This window comes from Leiobunum rupestre, chromosome 5 (assembly GCF_980474605.1).
Source record: "Leiobunum rupestre chromosome 5, qqLeiRupe1.1.hap1, whole genome shotgun sequence".
NCBI lineage: Eukaryota > Metazoa > Arthropoda > Arachnida > Opiliones > Sclerosomatidae > Leiobunum > Leiobunum rupestre.
In genome coordinates this window covers 19,117,390-19,127,366 of record NC_143388.1, presented here as the reverse complement: position 1 = coordinate 19,127,366, position 9,977 = coordinate 19,117,390, and the positions used below count along the sequence as shown (strand labels likewise).

Sequence of the window (9,977 nt, the reverse complement as noted above, 5' to 3'; positions counted from 1 at the left end):
CATTGTATTATAGGTCTTAAGCAATCAAATATGTACGCCAATAAAAAGTTAAAGCGAAAACTTTAAGTTAAAGCACTGATAAGAACTGTGTGGGCTCACCAAGACAACACCACAAAGCCGGTAAAAATCAATGCAAATAAAAAATCGTGGACATGAATTATCCCTCACATTATCAACACTTTCGATAAACGGAATATAAAAAATAACCAAGGATGACTTTTGAGGTAACTCTTAAAAAGGTGACTGTACAACCTTGGTGCATTAGACATTTTTAACTCATAGAATTCGCCTTAAAAGTTTCAGTACTCTTAACCGTAACACCCTGTATATAGGGACAATGCCAACCAATTGATATTACAACTGATAAACTTTCGCTTTCAACTAGAATTTTCTGAGCAATTAGTATGAAATAGTGACACTGATTTGGCGCCTGACTTAATTTTAAGGACCCGTGGCGAACAGTGGCTTATGATTAGAAGTATTAAAACAAACCAAATTGGTGATTATACTATTATTTAAGGCTTAAAAAGTTACAGAGATAAAATTTATGTTGCACACAGTTGAATAAATCTAAAGGGAGTATAGCCTAAGCAAGTAAGGTGTAGCTTCCGCGAATACTAACTCCCTTTAAACACAAATTGTTTTTCCAACTAAAATGGAACATTTGTTCAATTCTCGGTCACTTTATCAACGAAATACCAAAGGTCGCGAGGTTTAGCAACTTTGAAACCTTCAGCTCCTATTTTGCCTTCCATAACCTCGAAATTTTCAAGAATTACTGGAAAAACATCTTTGGCTGTTTCAACGTCATTGGCGAAATAAAGATTCAGAAACAGCTGATACAATGATCCTCGGTAATGTCCACCAATCGCGTAAGGGCCGTACACATTCCTTAAGTTTAAATCGGAATTCAACGCCAAGTCCTTAAGCAGATTTGTCGACTTATCAAACATTTTTTTTTCAATGTAGACCAATGCCAGAACATAATAAGGAGTGAACATGTAATGCACGCGATGAACCTCGTCACAACCTTGGCTAAGATTATCCAAGATAGAAATTTTCCGCTGAACGTCATCCTCTTCAAGGTTGATGACCGAAAGTGAAGCTTGGTTTCGAAAATATTCAAGAAGGGCTCCTCGTTCCTCCATCACGCTGGCAGATTCCATCATTTGGCTGGCGCAGAAAGCACAGTGACAGATAAATTCAAAGGTTTGCGAGAGTATCTTCTTTCGGTGAAGGTACGAATATCGGCTCTTAGTGTAAGAAACGGTAACTTCCTCCCGGATTTTGATTGAACGGACGGCTCGTACAACCATGACGTCCCCGTAAGTAGAATAAACAGCGTTGAAATCGAGACAGTCGTTGTTGAGAAACGAAGGTTCGATCCAGATTCCGTTGCCGCCACAAGAGAAACCGTTTAAGCGTATTATCTGAAATATGCGTTTGAAATCAACAGTGGAGCAGTCGTCCTTCTCCGGATCGAGATATCCCAAATCTGGGCCCGCGTACAATCTGTACAGAAGCTTCCCTCTGGCGGGTTTCTGGGCTAATTGATCCCTTATGACTTTATGCAATTGCATCAAGTGCGACGAATCAGATCGAGAAAAGAAAACAGCAAAAGCTTTCGATAGCATCAGAAGTTCGCCGGGTTCGATATTCTTAGTGGCCACAACACCTCTACCCTTTCCAGGTATGGATACGATTTCCAATGGTCCAAAATAGTCAGCAACATCGTGGAAAACCGGCTCATCCTCCAATCGTAGGAAACGTAAGAAATCGTAATTTCCTTGTTCATGTTTCACGTACATGTTTGCATGTTCCACGAGTTCATCTATTGATTTTTGTTCGTTTATGCTCAAGCCGCTGCAACTCGACAATATTTCCAAGGCTTCTTTGTAGCGCTTTAGACCGATAAGAGCTTTTCCGGTTCGGAAGATGGATTTAGTATGAGCGGGATTTAAGCTTAATACTTTTTGTGCATCCTGAAAGGCATCTTCGAATTCTTCCAGCTTCAAATGAGTTGCCGCTCTGTTTGCTAAAAATATTTCGTCATTGGGATTCTCTCGAAGACATTCCGTATACAATATTTTCGCTGTTTCAAAATCCCCCTTGGTAAATGCAATTTTGGCCAGTTGTTTCTTTTCGTTCAATAAATCCATTTTGACACCACCTGAAAGTATATCGGACAATATAAATTCAAAGGCTACAAGGTGGGCGACTATATTTTTGAAGGGCTATTGCGTTGGGTTCGCTATATCAATTCGTCTTACGGGCCAAAAATCCATATATTAGTCATTACTGCATAATAAGGGAAATGAAAACAAATGGGAAAATAAACATCAAATGCATGCATACAAACCCTCCATGGCGGCCAAAAAACCAGCTACATGTACGTTCGAAAGAGACGGAAATCGACCAACGTCGAAAATGGACTGGAAAACCTCTAAGTCAGGATAAACGCGCTATCTAAAAACTAACCTAATGCCGATGTCTTCAAATCCTACACATACAACTAATTCCATTCCTTTTACTCCGTTTACGAAGAATTGCAAGCATTACAATAATAGTGAACTGCTTCATTTCGACCGACTATAGCCTAATTCTCCTTTTAATCCCTTTGCGGTATACTACAGCAAAATGCTTGATGGATGAGGATCATGTAAAACGGAGTTTTTAATTTCATTATTTTTCATCTTTACCATTTACTGAACTAATTAAAATTTATGTTATGCCGGGAATATGATTTATGGATAAAACTTTCGTCCAGCTACGCTTGTGGATATAATTGAACATTATTTAGAATATAGCCAGTTTTCGACACTAAAAAAAATACACAAGACGATGGAAACTGTAATGTTATAAAAAAAATAAAAAAGTAATATAATAATTAATTTAATGTGAACTTATTTTGAGGAAGCCCAGAATTTCAATTCTAAGACGAAAGGTTACCCAATTAAATGAAAGCTTGCCGAAACAGGTGCAAGGTCATATTTTAAAAACAAATATTAATTTTTTTAATAGTATTAATTTATCTATTATTAATTTTAGATGTGGGTATACCAAGCTCTCATTTACCCACAGCTGGTGGGTATTGTAAAATAAGACTAGTTTTGAAATGGCTAATACCTTATTTAAAAATACTTTTTACATGCTGTCGAAATTGAAAGTTGCGTTGTTTTTACCGAAGCAGATGACACTAATTTTAAATCTTCATCTGCAACTATTGTTACAGCTGGTAGGTATTTTAAAAATTGATTAGAACTTAAATGCATCATTTAATAATACTTTATTTTAGGTAAGCCCTGTGCTCGAAGTACTAGAAAGTTAAATATAAGATCAAACGACACAGAGGAAAATTAAATTAAGAAATAAAATGAAAGTTAAATCTACATTATTAAAGGAAAGGTTCAGATTGTAACAATTTGTTGTTTATAACATTCCTTAGGTTTAGAAACTACTGAAAATGAATAATATCTAAAATTAATTAGTTCAAATTAAAGTTATACATTTTTCAATTATTGCTACTGATAAGAGCCAGGTTTCTTATATTTCAAACTTCTAAGGCTCAGACTCCTGATTCGTTCTAAAACTAACCAATAGAGCGCGGTATACCGATCACGTGCATACTTTTCGCGTTCCCCAGTCACCAACCACGGCCCCATGCACGCACTCACCCTGCTCGAGCCTCTATCGTCGCGAGCAGCGTGAGCGCGTGCAGGGGGCCGTGTGCCAACTAAAACATTTTTAGAAGCCAGAGCCAATCAGAAAGCTGAGCCTAGAATAGGTTCATGGATGCTAGGAGCAACAAACACAAGGAGAACGCAGCTAGCCTTTAAACACACTAACGAAGGGTTGTGTACGAATTTCATTGGACGAGCGTCACGAGCCTTTACGCTGAACGTTTTACGGGCGGGGGGGAAGACATTTTCCGAATCTTCCCCTTCCGACGGCAGCAGGCGCTAAAGCGTCTAGCCAATGAAAAATTTACGCAAGGAAATCCACGACTTTTGACGGGTTGCGTTCTCCTTGTGTGGGGTGTTGTGTTTGTTGCTCCTAGATGGATGCAACCATAAAAAATTTAAAACCGCTGATAATTTTAATTACGTAATTAATTAAATATTTTTAATTTCTGATTTCCTTATTAAATAGCTTGTTGCGTGTTATAAAGAACAGTAAAAATACTATCTGAACCTTTCCTTTAAGTAGAAGCAGGAAAACGATTGTACATTTAAAATCGAAATTACCAAAAAGTAGAGCTGCGAAAATTCGTATGTTAACTTCAGATTTTTTAACTGAAAACCAATGAGAGTTTTCACAATCACAACTGTTCCAAAAAAGGAAGACGATGGTCTGATATGGACAAACAAATGGCTTTATCAGTCTTCTACCAAAGCAATGAAACCTTAACATTTAGGCCAAATCTATGCACTTCCAAACCCAAGAACACTAAGAAAGTCGCTAGAAGATATTACTATTGAACCAGGGTTCAAGTAAAATATCTTTGAAGCGGTGAAAAATAAAATTTAAAATATGTCAACTACGAATAAAAACTGCGTCCTTCTTCTCAAGTATCTCTTATGGCTGGACTATCCTATGAACAATCGAAAGACCAGGTTAAAGGTTTCCTGGAAAATGGCGGTGGAGACAGAAAAAGTCTTGGCCAACGAGTCATTTGTCATAATCCTACATGGTATATTTCAGCCATGGAAGTAAGTTTTATGTTTTCCATTCGCTTGAGGCACTAAGAATTCTGAGAAAATGGAAAATTTTGTAAACGAAAGCCATACAAGGCTACAAGTAATTGGCTTGTATATCCGAGCCATTATTTCCGATCAAGGACCCTCTAATAGAAGAATTTTCAACCGCCCAACACTCACTGGATATCAACTTTTTTTCGGCACAATGCTTAAAAAAAATACGGAATCTTTCACTCTCCGCATCTTCGTAAAAGCCTTAGAAACAACTTTCGAACGTATTTGATGGAAGTCTATGGCAAAACAGTGGAGTTTCACTATGTAGAAGAATTTTACAAATATGATTCATCCACCTAAATCCCTTTTCTAAAATGAGAGTGAACGACACAGCGCAGATTTTTTCGCACACTGTGTCATCTCGGAGAGCAACCTGCATAACATTAGGTACGTTATTTAAATTTCATCCACAAATAACAGACGAATACCTTTTAACATTTTAGTTGAACCTTTAGGAAAAATAGTTAGAAGCCGTCTTCACGGCAAACTTTATTGCTAAAGTTTATGATCGTGATTACAACGGTTAAAGCTATTACATAGCGACCACAGAGCTAGTACAAAGCTATTTCAGGCCGATAACAGCGAATACTTCATGATTACAGAGCGAGTACAAAGATATTAAAGCGATTACAGCGACTACGTAATGATTACGCTTACCAAAAATTTAGTACGTAATAATTTTAGAAATTTTATGCACCGATTACAGGAAGTGGTTAGCCCTGCGATACAACATTAAAAATGGACGTAGAAAAACATCCGCGGGTATTCATGGTTATCGGTTTTATCGGTTTACAAACTCGGGTTTTTCTAAGCTTGCGTTGGGGCGGGGCGGTTTCGCGTTAAGCCCAATTGGGTCGGGTCGGTTGGCCTTCCAACCCGACTAATTTTTTTGTGTTTTTTTGCCTAAATTGTTAATACAGACAGATACGATTTTTTTTTTAAACATTATTGTCTCGTAAGAAATATTGCAATATTTTTGTATAAAAGGTGGCTCTACGAGAATCTCAGAGTATAAGAAGCCAATTCCCCTATAATTTTCTGACAGCTAGATAAACCTGCACTTTTAAGAGTTATAGCTTAAGTAGCTAGTAGACGATATTAGAAGAACCGCCCGCTTACAACAGACGATTATACCCTTAGTTTTGTGAAGCGCCATCTTTTATTCAGAAACATACCAAGATAATGATTATGGTTAATAGGAATCCATACCGTTAACTTGGAATGCTTATTCCGCATGATTTCCGTCTGGATGTTGTAGACCACGGTTTTATGTTGACATTATACCGCGTGTTCATTATTTTAATCATGTTATCGACTTCAAAGCTACTACCCTAAACTTTTGAGAGATCATTTTTGGTTCGCTACTCCTTTCTAAGTCAGACCTACTCTGATATTTAAATATGCAGACGACACAACACAACAATAGTTGCAAACGGGATGTTCCCCGAAGGAAAACCACCGAAAGAGGAGAGACGTGCGCTAGGATATTTTACTGTCGTAGACTGCCCCCACCCTCTCCCCGAGATCTCACCATAGAGGATATGAGTGGGTTAGCATTCCAAGTTTGAGATACAGTGGCGTAGCTAAGGGTTCGGGGGCCCCCCGCGAAACTATTTTAGGGGCCCCTTAGGTTTTTCAAGGGGAGGGGGTGGGGCTTCCTTAAATTGGTATTCGGCGGCTTAAGCCGCGGAATTACATGTAGGCTTTCGCTGTGCCATAAACTTTATCGGAAATAAATTTCTGGAGACATTAGGGTTTTAAAGCTTATCACCTGATCAACTAAACCATACAATAAATCGGATTCGTATTTCTCGATAAGTTTGGTAGCTTTATCTCGAAGTTCATCATTTTTCATTTCTGTTAATTGTACAGGGTTTAGAAACGAAAAGTTATCATTAATGTTTTTCATACTAATGAAGCGATTTGTTAATTGATGAATTATGATGTCAAGTGATTCGTTGAAAACCGTTACTTGGAAACTTTTGAGTGCATCTTCAATTCTATCATCAGAAGAAAGTTCGTCATAAAATCGTTTTACTCGCTTTTTACGTTTTGAAATAAGTTTGCATTCTATATTCCACGTTTTCGCAGTTCCTTCGCTTCGTCAATTATTTGCGCAAAAATTATTTCTAACCATAGCCAAATTATCTCTCGCGTCTTCTAACAACGCGCAAGCGTTCTGGAGATCAGCAGACGAACTCTGAAGTAATTTTGAGACTAAATTGATATTTTCTAGTTTTTTTCTAAGACTGATTGCTTCCTGCCTTTCTGCTGATTTTTGGCTTTTAAGTACTACGCACGATAAACACTGCATAACGTGTTTAAAATTGTTCTTTAAAGCTATTAGAGAATCAAATCGAGACGACCATCTTGTTGAACAAAATTGTTTTAAGGTTTTTGCAACGCACTTTTCATTTGCTAAAGTATTTTTCAGGTCGTGCCAACGTGCTACACTTTCACTGAAAAATACGTAAACACTGTTAACTCTTTCATAAAATTGGTTCAATTCTACAATATTTTTTACTGAGTCATTCAACACTTGGTTTAAATTGTGAGCTGCACAGTGGACAAATTCCGCATTTGGAACACGCTTTTTTATTGTTGCCTGCAAACCCGTATATCTCCCGCTCAAGTTTGCAGCGCCATCATAGCCCTGTCCTCTGCAATTTTTCAAATTAATACCAAAATGATCTTCTAGTACTCGTATTACATCATTTTCAAAGTATTCTGCAGAATGGCTAGTAACTTCAAAAAATCCTAGGAAGCTTTCTTTTAATTCAAATGCCTCAGTTTTGGCTTTATTTAGGTCCAGGTTTAAAAACCGTATTACCAAGCTAAGTTGATCTTTACTTGATATATCAGGTGAAAAAAAAGGTTGTTTATTTATTTCACCAATGATTTTCTTTAACACGCTATCACTTAAAAAAGAAATCATTTCATTTTGCATTTGTGGACTGAAATATTTATTTTGGGTTTTTTCATTGGAAATGTGAGCTTTAAGTACAGGGTCATAACGAGAAAGTAAATCAATAAAATTCAAAAAATTTCCAGACTGCGAACCTATATTATTTATGTTCTCACGATGACCTCGAAAGGGAAGTTGGCATAAGGCTAGTGATCTTGTAACATCAAAAATTCGAGTTAAAATGGCTTTCCAATTGTCAGAGCTCTTGCTGAGAAACGTATGAATAGTTTTGTTACTTTTCCAGGCGCTATACGTCATACATGAATTTAAATGAGCAGCACTAGTTTCGTGGGTCTTTATCTTTTTACTTAATCCCTGCCAGTCCTTTATACGACCTTCGCGCCAGGCATTGTTAGACCTGTCTAGGCTGTCTTTCTTTTCGTCACCGTCAAATAGCCAACAAGGTTCATAGTACACTCCATTTAATGTGGGGGAATAGCATAACCAGTATCTTTCTATTTTCTGTCCCGTCTTTGTATAAGAATAATAGTAATCACTACTAAATGACCTGACAAACAGCGCCGGCCCTAGCCCTTGGTCAGGGTAGAGGAATTTTGGAGCCCCTTTCCACCTGGCCGCTGTCCTGGCGCCTAGAGCGACCGCTCCACTTGCTCTACCCTAGGGCCGGCGCTGCTGACAAACCTTTTACTTGTAACGCTTTGAAGTCGATAACATGATTAAAATAATGAACACGCGGTATAATGTCAACATAAAACCGTGGTCTACAACATCCAGACGGAAATCATGCGGAATAAGCATTCCAAGTTAACGGTATGGATTCCTATTAACCATAATCATTATCTTGGTATGTTTCTGAATAAAAGATGGCGCTTCACAAAACTAAGGGTATAATCGTCTGTTGTAAGCGGGCGGTTCTTCTAATATCGTCTACTAGCTACTTAAGCTATAACTCTTAAAAGTGCAGGTTTATCTAGCTGTCAGAAAATTATAGGGGAATTGGCTTCTTATACTCTGAGATTCTCGTAGAGCCACCTTTTATACAAAAATATTGCAATATTTTTGTATAAAAGGTGGCTCTACGAGAATCTCAGAGTATAAGAAGCCAATTCCCCTATAAAAACTTGCATTTTTTTTCTGTGTTTTATTTACTTTTGTTATTACACCCCTCTACCACAGAAATTTCATCCCCCCAAAACCGGTTTTTTCATCACCCTTCCCGTAGACTGTAAGGTAATGGCGGTCGATTGGGAAGGCGCGTTTAAGAGTCTATATTTTGATAGCAATATTTGTAAAGCAGAGCTGAATACGTCTTTCTTGATAGGGGTACATTTTTATTATTCATATTATCCAGTTGAATTTCCCTTTCCATGTCGTAGCTTAGGAAATACTCAATTTATAAATTTACGAAGTAAAAATTTGGCAAATTATCCAAAAGGGAATATACATAGACAAACTCTTATATTCGTTTAATCAAAAATAAATTGTCTATTTATTTTTGGTTTAATCTAGTTATCCATATTTGTTTTTGTCGTCGTTCACCCAGGTTTACTCTGAAGAGCAAAATATTTTGCGAAATATTAAAGAGACAAGGCCTATGGTTCCATATAGGCTTAAATTAACGGACACTTATAAAATTAAATATTATCAATTAGCATTGCGTATTATTAAACGGTTTAAACTACGGATATACATTGCCAATTTCACGTCTGCTTAGTATTTAATTTTGGTCGTAAGGGATATAAACTTAAGAAACCTGAAACCTGCGTAACCAAAAATTCAAAGATACACAATGGAGTGTTGGAAATTATTAAAATATTCGTAGTAATGACTGTTATTTTTTATCAACGTGGATTAATTTATATCTTTAATTTAATTAAACTCAAAAGTCAACTTACAATTGATTTTTAAGGCCTCTATCATAGGGCAGATTCCAATTTCCATCAACTATGGCTAATGGTCCAACGAGAAGAAAGTGTAACCCAACAATTATTCCTGTGTTGCCAGCTTGATCACATGGCTTTATTAACAAATGGCAATTTTTTATACCATAAAAAATGCAGTAATTTTTCTTTAATTTGACGATTGATGGCACTACCTCGTTAGAGCGTGGTGCAACCGCGCCACCTAGAGTCCTAGACTCAGCGCCGGCCCTAGGGTAGAGCAAGTGGAGCGGTCGCTCTAGGCGCCAGGACAGCGGCCAGTTGGAAAGGGGCGCCAAAATTCCTTTTGAGAGGCGCGGGGCGGCGTGGAAACAATCGATAAACAATATCGCTCTACCCTGACCAAGGGCTAGGGCCGGC

General features: G+C 37.5%; 1 protein-coding gene across 1 annotated transcript; it reads right to left on the bottom strand.

Moving 5' to 3' along the window:
• Positions 1 to 569: 569 nt before the first annotated feature.
• LOC149943725 (uncharacterized) lies at positions 570 to 9,698 on the bottom strand. The gene is made up of 2 exons (XM_090174784.1): positions 9,573 to 9,698; positions 570 to 2,170 (listed from the first exon to the last, which is right to left on the bottom strand). The coding sequence occupies exons 1-2, from the start codon at positions 9,616 to 9,618 to the stop codon at positions 669 to 671; spliced, it is 1,548 nt and encodes a 515-aa protein (XP_090030910.1). The 5' UTR covers positions 9,619 to 9,698; the 3' UTR covers positions 570 to 668.
• Positions 9,699 to 9,977: the final 279 nt, after the last annotated feature.